The 17,240-nt window shown below is 53.4% G+C and overlaps 16 protein-coding genes across 23 annotated transcripts; 8 read left to right on the top strand and 8 right to left on the bottom strand.

The window, feature by feature from the left end:
- Nucleotides 1-248: 248 nt before the first annotated feature.
- Nucleotides 249-1,504, top strand: KVP17_004624 (uncharacterized protein; the record flags this gene model as incomplete). Of its 2 annotated transcripts, XM_068522979.1 has the most annotated exons (2): nucleotides 249-831; nucleotides 858-1,504. In XM_068522979.1, the coding sequence occupies 2 exons, from the start codon at nucleotides 249-251 to the stop codon at nucleotides 1,502-1,504; spliced, it is 1,230 nt and encodes a 409-aa protein (XP_068373917.1). The 2 variants fall into 2 exon arrangements, with proteins under 2 accessions (XP_068373917.1, XP_068373918.1); XM_068522980.1 differs by having other exon boundaries at nucleotides 249-917.
- KVP17_004623 (uncharacterized protein) lies at nucleotides 1,501-1,929 on the bottom strand (the record flags this gene model as incomplete). The annotated part of the gene is made up of 1 exon (XM_068522978.1): nucleotides 1,501-1,929. One exon carries the CDS (start codon nucleotides 1,927-1,929, stop codon nucleotides 1,501-1,503), a length of 429 nt encoding a protein of 142 aa, XP_068373916.1.
- Nucleotides 1,930-2,082: 153 nt separating this feature from the next.
- Nucleotides 2,083-3,198, top strand: KVP17_004629 (uncharacterized protein; the record flags this gene model as incomplete). Its single annotated transcript, XM_068522985.1, has 2 exons — nucleotides 2,083-2,882; nucleotides 2,910-3,198. 2 exons carry the CDS (start codon nucleotides 2,083-2,085, stop codon nucleotides 3,196-3,198), a joined length of 1,089 nt encoding a protein of 362 aa, XP_068373923.1.
- Nucleotides 3,199-3,499: 301 nt separating this feature from the next.
- On the top strand, nucleotides 3,500-5,053 carry KVP17_004622 (uncharacterized protein; the record flags this gene model as incomplete). Of its 2 annotated transcripts, XM_068522976.1 has the most annotated exons (2): nucleotides 3,500-3,974; nucleotides 3,999-5,053. In XM_068522976.1, 2 exons carry the CDS (start codon nucleotides 3,500-3,502, stop codon nucleotides 5,051-5,053), a joined length of 1,530 nt encoding a protein of 509 aa, XP_068373915.1. The 2 variants fall into 2 exon arrangements, with proteins under 2 accessions (XP_068373915.1, XP_068373914.1); XM_068522975.1 differs by having other exon boundaries at nucleotides 3,500-5,053.
- A 13-nt stretch (nucleotides 5,054-5,066) lies between these two features.
- KVP17_004616 (uncharacterized protein) lies at nucleotides 5,067-6,777 on the top strand (the record flags this gene model as incomplete). Of its 2 annotated transcripts, XM_068522965.1 has the most annotated exons (2): nucleotides 5,109-6,526; nucleotides 6,555-6,777. In XM_068522965.1, the coding sequence occupies 2 exons, from the start codon at nucleotides 5,109-5,111 to the stop codon at nucleotides 6,775-6,777; spliced, it is 1,641 nt and encodes a 546-aa protein (XP_068373904.1). The 2 variants fall into 2 exon arrangements, with proteins under 2 accessions (XP_068373903.1, XP_068373904.1); XM_068522964.1 differs by lacking the exon at nucleotides 6,555-6,777 and having other exon boundaries at nucleotides 5,067-6,530.
- On the bottom strand, nucleotides 6,546-6,725 carry KVP17_004630 (uncharacterized protein; the record flags this gene model as incomplete). Its single annotated transcript, XM_068522986.1, has 1 exon — nucleotides 6,546-6,725. One exon carries the CDS (start codon nucleotides 6,723-6,725, stop codon nucleotides 6,546-6,548), a length of 180 nt encoding a protein of 59 aa, XP_068373924.1.
- A 114-nt stretch (nucleotides 6,778-6,891) lies between the features above and the next one.
- On the bottom strand, nucleotides 6,892-8,057 carry KVP17_004627 (uncharacterized protein; the record flags this gene model as incomplete). The annotated part of the gene is made up of 2 exons (XM_068522983.1): nucleotides 6,892-7,399; nucleotides 7,429-8,057. 2 exons carry the CDS (start codon nucleotides 8,055-8,057, stop codon nucleotides 6,892-6,894), a joined length of 1,137 nt encoding a protein of 378 aa, XP_068373921.1.
- Nucleotides 8,058-8,148: 91 nt separating this feature from the next.
- KVP17_004626 (uncharacterized protein) lies at nucleotides 8,149-10,167 on the bottom strand (the record flags this gene model as incomplete). Its single annotated transcript, XM_068522982.1, has 1 exon — nucleotides 8,149-10,167. The coding sequence occupies one exon, from the start codon at nucleotides 10,165-10,167 to the stop codon at nucleotides 8,149-8,151; it is 2,019 nt and encodes a 672-aa protein (XP_068373920.1).
- A 590-nt stretch (nucleotides 10,168-10,757) lies between these two features.
- On the top strand, nucleotides 10,758-11,021 carry KVP17_004621 (uncharacterized protein; the record flags this gene model as incomplete). Its single annotated transcript, XM_068522974.1, has 1 exon — nucleotides 10,758-11,021. One exon carries the CDS (start codon nucleotides 10,758-10,760, stop codon nucleotides 11,019-11,021), a length of 264 nt encoding a protein of 87 aa, XP_068373913.1.
- Nucleotides 11,022-11,125: 104 nt separating this feature from the next.
- KVP17_004620 (uncharacterized protein) lies at nucleotides 11,126-12,334 on the top strand (the record flags this gene model as incomplete). 2 transcript variants are annotated; one of them, XM_068522973.1, is made up of 1 exon in its annotated part: nucleotides 11,126-12,334. In XM_068522973.1, one exon carries the CDS (start codon nucleotides 11,126-11,128, stop codon nucleotides 12,332-12,334), a length of 1,209 nt encoding a protein of 402 aa, XP_068373912.1. The 2 variants fall into 2 exon arrangements, with proteins under 2 accessions (XP_068373912.1, XP_068373911.1); XM_068522972.1 differs by having other exon boundaries at nucleotides 11,156-12,334.
- A 173-nt stretch (nucleotides 12,335-12,507) lies between these two features.
- Nucleotides 12,508-13,449, bottom strand: KVP17_004619 (uncharacterized protein; the record flags this gene model as incomplete). Its single annotated transcript, XM_068522971.1, has 1 exon — nucleotides 12,508-13,449. One exon carries the CDS (start codon nucleotides 13,447-13,449, stop codon nucleotides 12,508-12,510), a length of 942 nt encoding a protein of 313 aa, XP_068373910.1.
- A 103-nt stretch (nucleotides 13,450-13,552) lies between these two features.
- On the bottom strand, nucleotides 13,553-14,494 carry KVP17_004617 (uncharacterized protein; the record flags this gene model as incomplete). 2 transcript variants are annotated; one of them, XM_068522967.1, is made up of 1 exon in its annotated part: nucleotides 13,553-14,494. In XM_068522967.1, one exon carries the CDS (start codon nucleotides 14,492-14,494, stop codon nucleotides 13,553-13,555), a length of 942 nt encoding a protein of 313 aa, XP_068373906.1. The 2 variants fall into 2 exon arrangements, with proteins under 2 accessions (XP_068373906.1, XP_068373905.1); XM_068522966.1 differs by having other exon boundaries at nucleotides 13,553-14,461.
- Nucleotides 14,495-14,534: 40 nt separating this feature from the next.
- On the bottom strand, nucleotides 14,535-14,849 carry KVP17_004628 (uncharacterized protein; the record flags this gene model as incomplete). The annotated part of the gene is made up of 1 exon (XM_068522984.1): nucleotides 14,535-14,849. One exon carries the CDS (start codon nucleotides 14,847-14,849, stop codon nucleotides 14,535-14,537), a length of 315 nt encoding a protein of 104 aa, XP_068373922.1.
- A 116-nt stretch (nucleotides 14,850-14,965) lies between these two features.
- On the bottom strand, nucleotides 14,966-15,343 carry KVP17_004625 (uncharacterized protein; the record flags this gene model as incomplete). Its single annotated transcript, XM_068522981.1, has 1 exon — nucleotides 14,966-15,343. The coding sequence occupies one exon, from the start codon at nucleotides 15,341-15,343 to the stop codon at nucleotides 14,966-14,968; it is 378 nt and encodes a 125-aa protein (XP_068373919.1).
- A 17-nt stretch (nucleotides 15,344-15,360) lies between these two features.
- KVP17_004618 (uncharacterized protein) lies at nucleotides 15,361-16,416 on the top strand (the record flags this gene model as incomplete). 3 transcript variants are annotated; one of them, XM_068522970.1, is made up of 3 exons in its annotated part: nucleotides 15,439-15,485; nucleotides 15,524-16,035; nucleotides 16,064-16,416. In XM_068522970.1, 3 exons carry the CDS (start codon nucleotides 15,439-15,441, stop codon nucleotides 16,414-16,416), a joined length of 912 nt encoding a protein of 303 aa, XP_068373909.1. The 3 variants fall into 3 exon arrangements, with proteins under 3 accessions (XP_068373907.1, XP_068373909.1, XP_068373908.1); XM_068522968.1 differs by adding an exon at nucleotides 15,361-15,367 and having other exon boundaries at nucleotides 15,406-16,085; XM_068522969.1 differs by lacking the exons at nucleotides 15,439-15,485; nucleotides 15,524-16,035 and having other exon boundaries at nucleotides 16,207-16,416.
- Nucleotides 16,417-16,461: 45 nt separating this feature from the next.
- Nucleotides 16,462-16,878, top strand: KVP17_005349 (uncharacterized protein; the record flags this gene model as incomplete). The annotated part of the gene is made up of 3 exons (XM_068515158.1): nucleotides 16,462-16,572; nucleotides 16,604-16,674; nucleotides 16,701-16,878. 3 exons carry the CDS (start codon nucleotides 16,462-16,464, stop codon nucleotides 16,876-16,878), a joined length of 360 nt encoding a protein of 119 aa, XP_068373925.1.
- Between the last annotated feature and the right edge of the window lie 362 nt (nucleotides 16,879-17,240).

Below are 17,240 nucleotides of genomic sequence, written 5' to 3'. Positions count from 1 at the left end.
ATGCTCCTCCAGCCCAACTGATCTGGCGGCGTCCTTCTGTAAGGCTCTCTCGCCTTCGTGGAATTCCACGACCTCGACAGCGTCATTGAAGCGGGCCGTCTTCTTTCTAGGGCCTCGGGACTCTAGGGCTTGCTCTCGGGACATTTCCTCAGTCACGGTTTGTGGCTTCTTGACATCAGTCCTTTCAGTCTTCCGTTTCTTGAACAGACGGCCCATGCAACTAGTCATCCTGTGTAAATATTTGTATTATGCCGGCGTATGAGCTAGGCGTTAGTGCAGACTCCCTGCAGCTGTCAGACTCTGCTTTCTCACAGGAGCTTTCTACCACCCCAATGACACATGAGAGATCACGGCACGCCATCCTCTCTCCTGGTATTGCTCGTGCGTTGCCCAAGGAGATCCGACCTATTCTGCGCTTGCCCCAGGGAGGGATCGTTGACATGGCTTGTGAGACGTCCCGAGACGACCACTCACCCTTATCATCGCCCTTCTTGGACAGTCCTGTAACGGGGACCGCCCGATCCAACCAGGAGTGGGTCGTGCCTTCGCGGAAGGGGGACGTGCAGCTTTCTCCTGTGGATTTAGAATGCGCCCAGTTTTCGCAGCTCGAGTCTGCTCTGTCATTAAGCCAGCGGCAGCTGGATGAGTCTAGGGTTGAAGTGAACAGCTTGACCTCACAGGTAATAGCCTGTCGCGAGGAAAACTCGCGCCTCACCAGGGATCTGCATGTCACCCAATTGGAGTTGGACATTATTCGGAATGAACTGAAAGGGCAAGAAAATCTGCTTCAGTCGGAGCATGAGCAGATCAGCTACCTTAAGCAACAACTACGTGGGGATCTAGATAGGGTTACACAGACTCCGCGGAGCGAAAACGTGGCAAAGCGGAATTGGCGAATGTCATTACGTCGAACATAGATGTCGTCGAGACAAACAAGCTTCAAAGTGAACTCAGAGGTTTGGAAAGTGCATTCGAGAGGGCCAATCTCATAATCGAACGCCTCAAGGAGGAGAATGCCACGTTGAGGGAGGAGTACCAGGAGTCGTGTGCATCGAGAGATGAACTACGGCTCCGGATTTCTACAATGGAAGACCAGGCAACAGAGCTGGCTGACTCTCGCAAAGAGGTAAAAAAGCTGCTGAAGGCCTTGGAGGAGCGGAATGAAGAACTTCGTTCTGTCAAGAGGGAGTCGCGCGTTCAATTGGAGCGAACTGCGGAAGCAATCAGAGACCGCCTCCAGCAGAGCCTCGACCGTAAAGTAGAGGCGTTTCGACGAAAGCATGAGTCTAAGGTGGCCAGCTTGCGTCGAGAACACGCGAGACGTCTTCTCAAGGACGAACCCGAGACACCTGTGCGTCACCGAAGAGACGACCGAAGTCGGAAACGGTCACAATCCGTGGACCAGCGGGTCAACTACAGGGAAATGTCACACTCGGAGTTGGTAGACATGCGGAAGCAACTTCAGGAAACTTTGGGAGAGGTGAACAGACACTTGCATTTCTAACTTTCGAGGTCGTCAGCCAACTTGTTTATCGTGGCGGCTTTTCTGCGCTTCACCTGAAACGCGTAGAAGTCATCGTAGGAAGCTGGTCTCGCCCGCTTCTTCTTTTTGACGTCAGCAGTCATTGTGGCTCCGAAAGCCCCCCACATGTCCCGGTTACCAACGGCCTTGTGCTTGCCAGTTCTCTTATCGACAACTTTGACCCAGCCTTCAGCGTCAGCCTCTGGTTGGTCCTCCGCGTTCGACTCGAAACGGGCAATCCACTGATCGACATCCCTTTTCAACTCCTCAGGCGACTTATATGCGGTTTCTGCTCGCTTCAGGGCGTCCAGGAGGCTCCAGCTAAAAGGCGTCGGTTCATTTGCAGCCATCACCTTCACATTGAATGTTAGGCCTCCTCGTTCGCTCAGAAGACATTCACGAATCATCCAAAATTCTTTATTTGATTGGGTAGAGACAGCGGTTTCTTCGGCACTTTCGTTGGGTTCTACACTTGTAGTCACTGAGCTTGTAGATAAATCATCGTACACTGTAACACTCGGGTATCAAGAAAACGTCATTTTTAATCTGGTATAATTACGATGAGTGAATCCCTACTTCTAGGCGATATAGCTGACGGCAAGGGCCTGCTTATCAGGGAAGCCGCCGGCCCTCGCTTCGAAGTGGAGGCCTCGTTGTCTCGGGACATTAGCCAATTTGAGGTGGGGAACCAAAGGACATGGAGTCAGACGTCTGTCGACACGTATACCGGGTCGAATGATGGGCCTTGTCGACGGTTTCTGGTAACTGTTGTCTCTAAGGCAGTCAGAAAGGCCGTGCAAAAGAATGCCTACTTGAGAAGAGAGGTGCTCAATCCAGTTCTGCTTCCGTATGGGTCCGTCAAAACCAGGCTGGCGTTGCCGTGCTCAGATATCGATCTGGTTCTCACAGGTGTGCAGGGTCATGACGACAACCGTCAGGAGGTCCTCCTGACCATCGCAGAATGTATCGACGCCGAGATCCTGGCGGAAGGTGCGAAGAAGAAGCGAAATAAGGCATCCATTGGGGCTTGGGTTGATGAGGTTTTCGTCATACCGTCGGAAACCATGCCACTGCTGATGCTTCAAAGCTCCAAAATTCTGAAGAGTCACACGATTCAAGTGGATATCACCGTGCAGACCGAGAATCATACCGGCATCCCGACTGTGGTGCTCGTTGAGCGGTATCTCGACGACGCACCCAAGTTGAGGCAGCTGATGCTGGTTCTGAAGCAGCTCCTTCGGAATGGTGGGCTAAACAAGCCCTTCAGTGGAGGGCTGGCCTCGTACAGCTTGTTTCTGATGGCCGCTGCCTTCGTAGCCCAAGAAGACCCCTCACTTAGTGTTGGTCGGCTGCTCTTGAGGTGAGTGTGGGGCCCTCTCCACACCAGATTGCTGGCCTTCTACTCGGGGTGTGATCTGCTGGAACCCAGCGTTACGATCGCCAACAAAAATGTCGCTGAACTCGTTGCGTCGTTTGACCCCACAACGATGTCCATCGTGCTGCCGTCCCTGAAGACGCCAGAGATCACGGCTATCCACAGAGACATCCCTCCGAGGTTCCAGACCAACCCTCAGCATGTGGTTATCATCGATCCTTGCAACACAAGCAACAACGTCGGGAGGCCCACTTTCCAGTTTCCAGTCATTCAGGTAAGTATAGATGCGCGGATTACATAGCAATTTATGCGGCACCTCTATCTGGAATTCACGGTGCGCCTGTGCCATTGCTGCCCCACCCGCTATGAGGAAAGCCAGGCAGCCATGACCACCACCTGCCGCAACATACTGAAACGAGCCCTCTACCTGTCGACGTTATGGCCGCGAGATCGCGGCTCGTGAATGTTCATCGTGCCTCTAAACTTCCAAAGCGACGACGTCTTGAACAGCACAGGTGCTCACCCTGAGCTCTAAACTAGCAACGAAAGACGAAATTGGGAAGGGAGTGGCTTCGGTTGCAGAGCCACGTAATTTCCTGATTATGGAGGAGGCTCTGGCTCGTACCCTCTTCAATGCGAACCCAACGTCCATTCCTTCCGTGTCCTCTGACTCACGAAAGAACAACAGATGGGACGAGCAGTCGACTGCGGCAGACGGGAAGGACCTCTGGTCTTCCTATGCGTCCTGGCGGCTGCACAGACGGATAACAGACCTCACCAGCGCTCCAGAATTTCTGGATGTGGAAGATGGCGAGGAGTCATGTCGGTTTCTGGTTGGCACACAAGAGGACTCATTGTGGATCTACCACCTGCACAAGCAGCTGTCCGTCTCGAACGCTATCGAAGGGTTCCGATCCAGTCGACTTCCCGAGACTCAGTCCTCCAGCGTCACGTCATGCCGCCTGGCATCCAAGCAGCTACACAGCCGCAAATTACGACCGACACGCGCTGTATTCGTGGGGTTGGGGTCTTCGCTGATGACTCTCGTCAGCAGCTTGGAACCCTGCGCGAAGAGGGGTAAGTCAGAGTTGCTTGTCACAGCAATTAGGATGTGGGATATCAAGGAGAATCGCTTCGCGAGAAGCTACTCGTTACCAACGGCTGTAGACGAATTCACTGCTTTCGCAGCATTTAAGTCTCGGCCGTTCTTTGTGGCCACCTATCCGGACGAGCAAGGACGAGACTGTGCGTTCTTGTGGTCCACGCTGCACGAGAACGGTCCCGCCGTGTCCTACAGTCCGCATGACCTATTGCAGACACACCACCGTCGACCGGCAAACGAGAAAAACCGCTGCGGAGGTGCCGTGGGCGCGTGCTGCGATCCGATGACTTTCGCTGTGGCCTACGGGGACTACACTGTTGTCGTGTACAGTGAGAGCGCGAAGTCCGATGCCTCCGCGGCGATACCCTGCCAAATGGAAGCCGTGATGATCATCGACATCCAGGATCGTATGCTAAACGTCGCTTCAGAAGCTATATCGTTCTTATGCTTCAGTCCCGGCGGGGCGAGGCTGCTGATCGGCACCTCCCTTGCAGACTTCGGCACTCCGCGGCCGCCGTTGGCAGAGCTGATGGTGGTGGACATGACGAAAACACCGCCGCAGTATGTCGGCAGATTACTGAACGCCCCATCAGTACGCCGCAGCAGGCTACTTTTTGAAGGAGATTCACCTAAATCAGAGGAGGGCGAAGTTGACCCTGATGACAGATTGTTTGGCTACTCTACGGCTGAGGTGGAGGCTAAGGCCAGATTAACCATCTCGGAGATGAAAACTTGCGTCTATCACCACATAAGCACGGTGACGACCCGCCTGTTGCCTTGCTGGACCAACGATGCCCACTACCTTGTGATGGGGCTGGCAACAGGAGGCTTTGGCATCTGGGACGCACGAGAGTTGAGGTTGAAGCGAGTAGTGGTGGGCGAGCTGGTCGAGCACGTTGCCTGTTTCCAGAATCACGACACCTTAGTCGTGACCTCTGGGTCTTCAGTGTGTTTATGGCAAGTTGACCCTTTGGTTGCAGGGGTCTTGGCGAAACGCCGACGGTTAGACGCTGACATTAGTGAGATCCGCGAGGGTTGTCAACTCGCGGAATAAAAGTCTAAAAACTATGAGGATCGCGCTTGGAGTCACTATCGCGCTCGGAAGCCTGATGCCGGGTACGCAGTCCTACAGCGACGGTGACCAGATCCCCGTCTGGGCGAACCGGTTCAGCCCACTTCACAACCCGCAAGAGACTTTTAGTGTAGAGGACCTACCCGTATGTGAGCTCTGGGCAGAGACCGTGACTCGAAGAGAGATTTCGTTTGGCGAACTTATTTCAGGACATGCGCCTGTCTTATTTTCCAGACTCCACGTCGGCTTTAAGGTGGATTCCGAGTCGCGAGAGCTCTGCAACATGCGTCTCCGGCCGGATAATGCCCTGGAACTTGGATCTGCTATTAGGGCCAAGTATCTTGTGGAGTACTCCATGGACGGACTGCCTGCCAGCGTACCTCTGGGCGCCATCGCAAAGGATGGTACTCCCCTGCTGTACACGCACAAGGATGTGGTTTGCACCTCCAAGGACGACAAGGTAGTATCGTTCACTATCACTCCTCGCACTCTTGTGCCTCTGGATGCAAACGAGACAATAAAATTCACCTACTCGCTGAAATGGACTGAGGCCATGGATACCGAAAGCCGCACCCGTGTTCTGAGACCAGCTACCCGACATACTGAGAACGAGATTCTGACGTATGCAACGTGCAACGGCATGATGATGGTTGCTTTGCTCACCGGAACCGTGATTCATCTGCTTAACAAGGCCACGTCCAGTGAGGTGGATGTCGAGGGGCAGGAGGAGTCGGGCTGGAAGCAGGTGCAGGGTGACGCCTTTCGGAAGCCCAGCCAACTGCCTCTGCTCTCTGCGGTCGTCGCAGCTGGTATCCAACTCTCATTCACGGTGGCAGCTTCGATTGTCATCGCAGAGGCGACGGGTATGCAGTCTCACCAGTTCCTTGACACGCTGGTATGGACCTACTGTGGGTTCCAGGCTGTCGCCGGGTTGGTGGGTTCGTATTACCTGCGCATGTTCCAAACGAAATCCGTTTCACAGGCCTACCTGCTGCAGTGGGTGGTTTTCCCGCTATTCCTCTTCTGTATCCTTGTGTACTTCAACACGATCTCATTCGCCTATGGCACAACTGGGACAGTTACGCTCTCCTTCCTATTGACTGGCATCGGACTGCTTATCGTAGCCAACTTACCGTTGCACCTCCTTGGCGCCCGGCTCGGCATGATGCTTTTCAAATCAATGACCCCTCCAGCACGCGTGACCTCCCTCAGCCGCCCCCTACCCGACAACTCCCATTTTCTGACCGCTGCCGGCTGGGTGCTGCCAGGCGTCGTCTCAGTGGGCGGTAGTGCAGTGCACTGGACCTACTTCTTTGGAGAGCTTTGGAGCAGTTCTTCCTTTGGACAGTGGCAGGAGATTCTCATTGGCTTCATCTTGCTTCTGACCTTGCATGGACTCGCTACGGTGGTGGCGGCATTCGTGGTGCTGAACAGTGAAGACCACAGATGGCCTCGGTGAGTGACGGGTGCTCCTCTAAGTCAGCATCTCCGTATTGAGCGGCCTGTCCGCCGGCGTGACCTTATGGTTATTTGGGTACTTCTTCCTTTTGAGGAACACTCTGGTGACTGGTTTCTTCCAGCTCGCCCACTCCATTACAATCCTATCAATTGTCTCGGGTATGGTGGCCTTAATGTGCGGAGCAGTGGGTTCCATGTCCGTCGCGTTGTTTGTCAGAAGACTTTATACCTCTCCGAAGGCTGATTGAGACTGCTCGTTGTCGCTTCCGACGGATGATAAAGGCTGATTGGGTGATGTTACTAACTCGTGGAAAGCAGATTAAGGCTGTGTATGTGTACAACAAAGCACAAAGATCATGGGCTCATAAGCTAATATCGTCGTCTGGTGCTTCCAGAGGCGTTGGGTCCTCTGACTTGCTGGCTTCCTCCTCCTCCACAATACCAACCTGAGACCCCTCAGCCAGCTTCTCTCCGTCTGTGGGTTCAGTTATGGGAGTCTCGGGCAAAACAGACTCAGCAGTTTCTGGTCGGGAGCCCTGTGTTGTCTTGCGGCGTTTCTTGTCACCTTCGGATATAGTCGTCCTGCGTTTTCGCCCTGTGTCAGACGCCTCCTTCTTCAGTTGGCGAACTAAAGTTTCCGCACGACGATTGAATTCAACAGCTGATCTGGATTGAAGGTACCAGTCGTAACGAAGGATTGAGTCACACCTCGCGTGGACTCTGTAGCGGTCCCACAGCCCGTATCCGAGTATCGCCATTATATTCAGCAGCCACCGATCCTCAGTCTCGTTGAAGAGCTTACGCACTGAAGACTGAGACCAGCCAGCGAGGTGAGCCTCTTGCCAAGGATTACGGCACTGAGTTTGCTTCCTGAATGAGGAAAAACAGCATAAACCTACAGTCGAATGATCTTTTCAATGTCCAGTCTGCGATCGATCCCCACCTCTCCAGTTGTGATGCGGGCTACGATCCGCTTTCCGTCAGGGAGGTTTTCGATGTGCTTCCAGAAGGCACTGCTGTACGCCTGCACTTGCCTTGGTGTTTTGTGGGGTCCGATCTCCAAGTTGATCTCTCGAAGATCGTTTCTCCCATGGATCTCGCAGCCTCGAACGAATGCTTGAAAGTCGCGTCTGGACCAATCACCGAATCCTTGTGCCAGGCCATCTTGTAGGTGCTCTTTGACGTCCAGGAGGCGAGCAGTTAAAACGTCGGAGTCCTCTCCATTTTCCTCAGCAACGAATCGCGCTTGTATTAGCTCGAATTCCTCATCATGGAGAGCCAACAACTTTTCTCGAGGATAGAACTGCCACTCTTGCATGGGTGGCAAACGGGTCTGTTGGACCTTCTGGCTCTTCAGCGCCTGTTTCATCACTTGTTCCATCCTGTTCTGCTCAGCACGTGCCTTTCGCTTGGAGTGCTGTTCTTCCAGATCCTCCGCGGCCATGGCGAGCCAGGCCTCCTTCTCCATCCTAGCCTCCTCAGTGTCAATGTTCCCTGAGAAAATTTCTGCGAGGTAGTCCGCATTCATTTCCTTTGTGGATTGGCTGGATGAATGTGAGAAAAAATGGCATACAGCCCAAGTAATATCGCTTCCAACGCGGCTTGCATTGCCGGAGACCTTACCTAAAATCCAACAGCCGCTTCTTCACGTGCGCTTGCAGCTTGTTGTTGATTTCAACGTGTTTCTGCTCGCCTCGTTGCAAGATGAGGTTGAAGTCGGCCTCAGATAAATCCTCCATCGACACACCAGCCTTGAAAATGCGGTCGGCGCCGTACTGCACCATACTCATCAGCTCCCCTTTGGCAAGGTGTCGGTTCTTGGAGCTGTATCCACCCTGCTGGATGACAGCGGAGTCGAGCTGCAGTTTCATTGTGGCCTTTTCGAGGACTTTTTCTTCTATTGTGTGCTCGTGAATCAGACGGTACACGTTGACAGGTCTGGTCTGCCCAATACGGTGCGCTCGATCCATAGCCTGCAAATCAACCTGCGGATTCCAGTCAGAATCGAAAAGCACAACAGTATCGGCTGCGGTGAGGTTGATTCCTAAACCACCAGCCCGAGTGGACAGAAGGAACACCGCGATTTCCGAGTTCGGGGTGTTGAAGCCCTCTATAGCAGCGTCTCGATCATGGCCGGACGTGCTTCCATCAATTCGACAGTACTTGAAGTACCGCAGCCGACAATAGTCATCCAAAATATCCAGCATCCGCGTCATCTGGCTGAAGATGAGCACTCGAGACCCAGAGGCGATCAGACGAGTTAAAAGCCGATCAATGAAGGTCATCTTACCGGAGTTCTTGATGAGGTGTTCCCCAAAGGGGTCCGCATTGGGTTCCTCATACCCCTCAAACAGGTACGGGTGGTTGCAAGCTTTACGAAGCTGCATCGCCAGGTTCATGAGTCTCGATCTAGAAGGCACTCCCGCTCCGTCATGTGCAGCGTCGGCGTTCTTGGCCAATAACGCCCTGTAAAGCTGCTTCTGCATTTGGGAGAGCGGGATGTAGAGCAGCAGCTCCTTCTTCGGGGGGAGGTCCACCGTGACCTCAACCTTCACTCTTCGTAGCATGAAAGGTCGGAGAATTTTGTGTAGCCGAGTAACGATCTCTGCGTTCTTGGCTTCTCGATCTGATTGGGAAATCGTATCGTCTTGGCTGGTAAGGTCAAACACTGACTCGAACTCCTCTGAGGAGGCGAAGATTTCGGGAAACAGGAAGTTCAGCAATGACCATAACTCGTGAAGGTTATTTTGTAGAGGCGTGCCTGTCAAGAGAAGCCTAAACTCGGTCCGGAACGTCCGAGTTACTTGCGACAGCTTTGACGCTTCATTCTTAATCCTGTGCGCTTCGTCAATCACTAAGTAGCGCCAACGCATCTTTTGGAGCAGATTCTTCTCCCGAACACACAACTCATAGGATGTGATGTAGACGTCATAGGCCCCGGGAGCGAAAGCCGTCAGTTTCATTTGTTCTCGTTCATCCTTGGTGCCATGAAATTTGAAGGCCTTCAACGCGGGGCAGAAACGGTTGATCTCGGAGAGCCAGTTACCCAATGTACTCTTCGGAGCCAGCACGAGATGAGGGCCATCGATGCTCCTAAACTCCTTCAAGTACGCAAAGAGAGTAATGGTCTGAATTGTCTTCCCAAGACCCATCTCGTCGGCTAAGATACCGTTCAAACCGTTTTCGTACAGACTGATGAGCCAATTGAGACCCTCCAGCTGATAGTTCTTCAACGTAGCCCCGCTAAGCAAGGAAGGCTGGACTGAGAGACGTGTGACATTCTCCTCAGGATCCTCTTCATCCTCTGTGGGCCGTCGACTGCGCTTACTGGTTTCCTTCTTTTTTTTACTATTCTTGGCTTTGGCCTTGGAGTTGGACCGGGCCAGCACGCCTTCGATAAAACTCTCACTCTCTTGCAGCAGACTTCGTAGACTAACAGTGCTGAGGTCTACAGACTGTGCCCTGCGTCTATCGTCGTGTTTCCTTTTCTTGATCAACTCGCGCGCCAACTGCTTCCTCCGGTTGACCCTGTTTACGATTAAGTCGTCGTCTTCCTTTGTCTCGCCAATGTTGGGCCACAACTCCTCGCTGGGGCTCGGGCTCGCCTTACTCTCCGCTTTGGACACAGAGGTATCCATGGCAGAGCTCACGTCCGACTCGTCACTCGATACATGCCTCTTCCTTGTAGATCGTCTCACGCCGACTTTTGTCGGCGTGGCTTCCTTTTTTGGTTTCTTCCTGGAGTTCCTCGCGGTCATGGCGCTCCAACGTAAAGGCGATAATTAACGTCAATTGCGCCGTCGCTGAGTGTGATTCGTGCATCTGGTCAAATGTTTGTACATTATAAAACTTGTTAAAGACTGATTCTACGGTCACACAGACGCCATGATACGGTGAGACTAGATGGAATCCAATTGACTGCTTAAGGGGAACAGATAAATCGCCATTTAAGCCGGGAATCGATATCTAAACTCATGGAAGTATATCTCTCTTTATCATCAACATCGAACTTCGAAGCCCAAAGAAATCGGATTCGTGACACTAAACAGGTTGGCACTCGTTGTGAAAAATATAGGAGCCACCTCAGGCCGTTTCAAGCCAGCAATGACATGAAAGAGAAGGGGAACGTGTCAACCCGAGAAAAATCCTCTGCAGCAAGAACCACAACAATGCCACAAAAGGTACCTGGCCGCTCTGGGTTCTGACCTTCGCAACCGCACACGTTCGCATGTCTCATCTTTTCCAGGAACCGCTGCCTCTGAGCCAACCCGTTACCGTCGATCTGAATGGGAAGGAGTTCACAGTCACGCGACTGGGAAAACAAGGGAGCCAGTCCCTGCCCCCTAGTGAGAGCGAGAGTGTCGTAACGTCGATGGATGACGAAGTTCCCCCCAGTGACTGGGACAGTTTTCAGGCGAGCTTGGTGAGTTTGGATGGAGTTAATCACAGGTGGTGTCTGCAGTTCAAGCAGTGGAAGCTGTTCAAGCGATAGAAAAGTGTCGAGCACGGCCTAAGTGACGTGAAGGATACCGAATGATACCGAAATGTGTCTTTTGTGTGCCGTGCACGCTGAGAAGACTTGAGCTAGTCGAATCCATGTGGCCCAAGAAGGGCCTTAGTGACACCATGTCACCCGAGGCCACGCATATCGAAGTCGGCGTAAAATCCGAAACCGTCCAACGAAAGCAAGCCGTGCAGCGAATCTTGCGTGAACTAAAGAGTCTTGACTGGCACCCGGCAACGGAGGATGTGGCCACTTCACCCCATCACGCCATCAACGACATTGAAAAGAGTCGGCGTATATATGAGCAGACTGGCGTTTTCTTCAAACAGGGGAACAAAAACCTCCTCTGTGTCCGGGAGCATCCTGTGTTCAAAGGAACTGGAGGGTGCCGGAATCAAGATGGATTCTCCGTCTCGAGGATAAAGGTTGACGACGAGAACGAGTTTTACGTTTTCTGTGTCTGCGACGGACATGGTTTGAGCACGACTGACGAGGGCGACAAGCCCGGTGAGAAGAGTCCTGGCCATCATCACAGGGCGGGTGATGTTTGCTCCCGCCGAGGCGTTAGGTGCCTTATGGAACTGATAGAGCTGTCATTGAGAGCACCGAATGTCAGAACACTCATTCAGAAGGGACAGCAATCTGTCGTGGAGGCCTATTTCAGTTACGTTTTCGGATGCATTGACGACTTGATGGGAGACTTGCCTGGCGGCACCACATGCACTGTGGTCATCATGGACATCGCCAAGGCCTTCGCCTATTCAGCGTTCGTGGGTGACTCCTCCGGCGGGTTCGTGTTTCGGTCTCGAAAAGGGGACGCTAAAGCAAGAGCCCTTGGCGAGTATGACCACAACTTCGCTAACCCAAAAGAAATTGAAAGGCTGTCACGACTATTCGGTCGCGACGAAATGGTAGAACTACGACGAAAGGGCCAGCTGATCACTCAGACGAAGTCGAACGCGACGAAGGCGCTGAACGTGACCAGGGCCCTGGGAGATCGAGAGTTCGAGCACGTGGGCAAGACAGCCAAGCCTGACTGCAAGGTCTGGCTCGTTACTGAGCCTGTAGAGTTTCTGATAATTGGATCAGATGGGGTATGGGACATGATACAGCTGAGTACCGTCGCGGACCACCTGTCACGTGTCCAATCCACAGACGGCCTCTACCATCTTGCCTCTCGAGTGGGATCTGATGCGATGATTCGCTACCAGAAAGCCACCGGAGGCGCCTGCGACGACACTACGCTCCTGCTTGTCGACGTGAGACCGCTGGTTCAGCTGATGGTGAGCAGGCTCCCCTGATGACTTTTTAGGTTGAATCCTGTCGATAAGCATCACGAACAGGTTCCTAGTGCAGTTTTGTGACTTCCTCGATAGGACGATCTGGAGCTGTCGGTGATTGCTCTTGAGTGAAGCACATCACGAACAGCAGTTATGTGACTTCCTCGATAGGACGATCTCTTGAGTTAAGCACATTACGAACCACGTACAGGGCAGTACTTCCGGGTATGCTCAACGCTGCCACAATGGTAGCACCCACCGGAAGTTTCCGGTTTGTCAGGACAGTTTGCGACGTGGTGGGCTTTAGATCCGCAGATGAAGCACTTGAAGTCATTATCAGGACAGTCGGCCCTCAGATGGTCCTCCGAGCCGCAGATGAAGCACTTAGGGTTTGTGACGTGTGGGCACTCCTTCTTTCCGTGGTCCGTCGAACCGCAAAGGTAGCATTCGAATGGTTCGGCGTCGATGTCGACAGGCTTCTTTACTTTCGGAGGGCGTTCACGTGGTGGTTGGGGTGTACGTTTTGGTTTGCCACACTGCCCAGAAAGGTGGCTGGTCTCTCCACAGATGTAGCACACTGCGAAAGCCAGGTGGTTGCATTCCGATCTTTCTTCCGGACAATCTCTTAACCGGTGGTCCTTCGAGCCACAGTTGAAGCACACTTGGACTCCCTTGGACTTGTTCAGCGGGCAGAGGGCCATCACGTGGTCCGGACACCCGCAACACAGACAACCTTCTCCTTCGACCTTCATTTTCCGGAGGGCATTCTCCATTGGGAACGCCTTTCGACGCGTGGCCTTCGGCTGTGGTGTCCCCCCTACCTTGACGTTGCCTTTCTGACCTTGCCGTAGCCACGCTAATCGGCCAAGGAGCTTTCGTTGGAGTTTGCCAGAGAGCATAACATTCTGGTCGTGGGGTTTGTCAGATTTCCGTTTGTCCCATTCTGCGTTGGAAACTTCAATGCGCAACTCCAGAGCGGAAATCTTGGCCTCTATCGTGGAAACATCCCACGTCCCAGACGGTGTTGCCGGAACTAGTTTCTCATGTTGCTTCTGTAGGTGGGCGGACTGGCGGACAGCCTTTTTTTTCTGCTTCTCCTCACGGATTATTGCCAAACGGCTGGGCAGTTTGGACATGGACAAGAAATCGTCAGTTACGGAGTAGTGCACATCAACAAGTCTTCAGCGAAGCCGTTTGGGATCGCCATAACTCTTAGGACGTATTCCGTCCATAGGTGCTTCAGGGCAGCACTTGGGAACTGGCTAAATAATCTTCCCACTGTTTAACGTTGCGGTTGAACGTGAGCATGCTTTTCTGAGTCGTCGTGGGCAGATCGAAGAACTCCCATATTGACGCCAGCACTAGCGATGGCAGTTGACCAAGGAACGGAACCTTCTTGACTAATGCTCGCTGCCACCAGTCTATCTGTTGGGGAATGACGGTCCGAGCATTGCATAAGTTGCTCGGAGCCACCAGCGTTATCATCACCGTACGTTTCCGACCGGGCAAAGCAGGATCCGCTAAATCTGTGGGAGCGATGTAATGTGTCCGTGACACGCTCACAATGGCAGTCTGTAGCAGGTTGGACTGGTCGTAGGTGATTACGCATGATGCCAGCTTCTCGATGAAACTCACAAACTCCAAGTGACGAAGGTTGGATGAGAGCCAGTCTCGTCTGGAACCCGGCTCAATGAAGGCCGACACGGCTCTGATTACCAGCTGGTGACGGGTTCCGGTCGTAACGTCGAGGCCGGGGATCAGCTCAGCGAAGAGAGGAAGCACGTGGGTGATGAGCTCCTCTAGGCAGAGGTAGAGCTCTTGGAAGTCATCGGGATGTAGATTGTTGATGTAGGAGACAAAATGTGCCCCGGATGGACGCATCTCGACAACTGCAGGCAACTCAGACAGCCGACAGGGACAATTCCTTCTACTAGAAAATGAGGGCTGGTCCGCGACCGCAATGCTGCTGGCCTCTGTGGTGTTGAGCAGCTCGCTCAAGCTTCCTTCGTGCCTAGCCATCCGAGTCTGTAGCGGAATTACAGGGAACAGCGACGACCCGAGCACGTCCACCACCCCTGCCGCTGCGTTCTGCTCCAGAGGGACGAGGAGATCTTGGAGGCGTTTTGCCAATACCGGCGACAGCGACATCGCTAACAAACTCGACGCACAGCAAGGTATCATATATTTTAGTCGCCCACAACATGAGGAATTTCCGAGCCAGTCACTGTTCGTTGGCTTTCTCCACGGCGAAATCCAACGACGACCATGCCTGGAGATCCCTGAAGATCTCAGGGCTAATATGAATCCCTTTCTTTGTCGGTCGACCTTCCCACTGATGCCTCACGTCAACGGATACTTTCCCTCTGAACTTGGAAACACACAACACTAAGTCTGGCCCGAGCCGCCAAACAAAGGCCTTCTTCTCGTCGTCCCATACACCTTGGTCCTTTTGTAACTCCTCGTGGCTCGTCTTTACCTTCTTGCTGGGCTTTTCGGTTGAGTCAGAACTCTCCGAGTCGCGCTGCCTTTTTTTCATGGCGCCGGCGATATTTTCTGGCTGATCGAATCATTGTCTGATTCTGGGAATCCTGCATACGTTCTGCCCGCATTTCTGGTCGATTGTTGAGATTCACATGCCATCGGTTGATGACGTCACATGTCAAGCTCGCGAAGAGCCTCATTCAACGAAGACCACTGTTGTAATTCCTTGAACACCTCCACAGGCACATGTATTCCCTTCTTCGTGGGGTTACCGTTCCACAAATGGCGAATGTCAACGGCCACGTTTCCCCGAAACTTCGACACCCGAAGAACCAAGTCGCTGCGAATGTTCCACGTGAACTCCTTCTTAGTAGCGTCCCAACTTCCTTGGCTAGCGGATGTGCTCTCATCCACCTCGGGCGTCATCTCCACCTTCTTTGCTTTCTCAGCCTTCCTTGCCTTCTTTGCCTTCTTTACCTTCTTGCGTTCGTTTCGCTGCTCGCTATCGCTGCTTTCGCTGTTTTCGCTCCGAGATCTCTTCTTTCCCATTGAAATCGCTGAAATCGATGGAAGGTGAGTCCCTTCTCAGTCACGTGAATTAGGGTTCAAAGGTTTGCTATCCAAGGCAACTCAGTTGGCAAGAGATGTCACCGACTCGGTCAAAGAGTCTGCCAATCGCCACACTGCGGTTGTGAGTCGGGCACCCGCCTCTCGTTGGGCGTCTTACAGTGTGCAGACGCCCCGGCTGCTCGACCTGCGGGCTCTGTACTCGTGTGAGAGGTGCGCGGAGACGGGTGCGTCTCATTTTAAACTGGTGAGTGTGAATGGCAACCCTGATCAGCCCGCGTGTGCGGAACTCACTGGCGCAGGCCTCCGGAAATGCTTGCCAGCTTGGTTGTGCACCCATCACCCCTATCTAATCAGGTGCAAAGTCAGCGTCGAACGAATTGAATGCTGGGTAGACTGTGACGAGAAAGACGTGCTGCCCGTTCTGGACGGCAGGCTCGTAGTTAAATTGGTTCCTGTACCCTACGACATCGGTTTGAAGTCCTGTGTTGGCGTGGGGTGGGAGACTGAATGGACGTCGATGTCGCACTTGTTCATGCCCCAAACTGGCCACCTCTCACCACCTCCTGTGCAGCTGGCACCAACTCCACAAGTAGCCCCGCAGGAAACGGCGCCCCCGGTGGAGCACGTTTCGGCAGATGAGCGTGCCAGACTAGCCGTGGGCGATCATCAACGTGAGTCCTGCTCCCTACCATCATTCAGAACGGAGGAACCGCGAGCATAGGCGGCTTCAAGAGAAATTAGGCGCATCGAACGAGCTGACAGGCCTTGTCCAGCAGTGGGCCCGTGGCCCCGGAGGAGAAGTGAAGGACATCCGCGTGTTGCTCTCCACGGTTCAAGATGTGATGTGGGACGGCGCAGGTTGGGAGGCAATTTCATTCGGTCAGCTCGTAGCTAGTCGAGCTGTGGTCAAGAAAGCCTACTTCAAAGCCATCAGAGAGTGTCACCCTGACAGATCAGAGAAAGGCGACGGACGCCAGAGGTTTCTGGCTCAGTCAGTGTTCCACGAGCTCAATTCGAGCTGGGCGAAGTTCCAGACTGAGCTCTCAGAATGAATGGGATTTCAGCGTTGTCATGTGGGAGGTCGTTGTATCGATACAATGCGTGTGTGGCTGTTGCTTGTGTCGGTGTCGGCTAAATGCGGCGACGAGCTGGAACCATTGAAGCTAGATCCGGTCGACACGCTGGCTGGACAAGTCAAGGGCGTTTATGTGAGTGTGGAAGGCGGGTCCTTCACCGCAGGAAGGCATCAAACGGGCAGAGGTGAACGCGGCAGGCGATCCTAAGCTGCTGTCAAAGAAACAAGAGAAGATGTGAGCGGAAGGACACATCTACACAGTCTCGCCAAGATCGACGGGCTAATCCACGAGTCTGGAGGCGAGTCAAATGAGTTACAGGATGCCAAAGTGAAGCGCAAAGTCAATGCAGCCGGGCTGAAGAAAGTTATTGAACACGCAGTGAAGCCGTCCGCGTTGCACCGAGATGAAGCCGTTGAGAGCCAGACTGCTGGGTCATGATGACTGTGAAAACTTCTAATTAATGCCGGACCCGGACTTGCCTGCCCTAACTGCGAGCGGTCGCGAGTTTAGCCGCAGGTTCAGGCATTCGTTCACCGTGAAGAGAGTGGTGCGGCAACTCCGAGCGAGTACGCCGATGCTCAGCATCATTGCTCTGCTGTATGTGGTGTTTGCGGTGGTAGGCCTCGCTTTGCGCTACGTCTTGCCGAGCTTTCCCCTTGCGGTGCTGGTAGTGCAACTGCTTGTCGTAGGGCAGCTTTTCCGATTTGTCTTGCGAGTCTCCACGTTCCCGGGGTCTCTGTCGTTCACGCGGAGGATGATAGAGAACCAGATCAAGGCGCAATCGCTGCAGTCCCTTCACT

Source organism: the organism of the source record quoted next (genome assembly GCF_019968985.1).
Source record: "MAG: Porospora cf. gigantea B chromosome Unknown PgB_NODE_467_length_17301_cov_122.259, whole genome shotgun sequence".
Classification (NCBI taxonomy): Eukaryota; Apicomplexa; class Conoidasida; order Eugregarinorida; family Porosporidae; genus Porospora; species Porospora cf. gigantea B.
The sequence above is the reverse complement of the archived record's forward strand: the minus strand, read 5'-3'. Positions and strand labels throughout refer to the sequence as shown.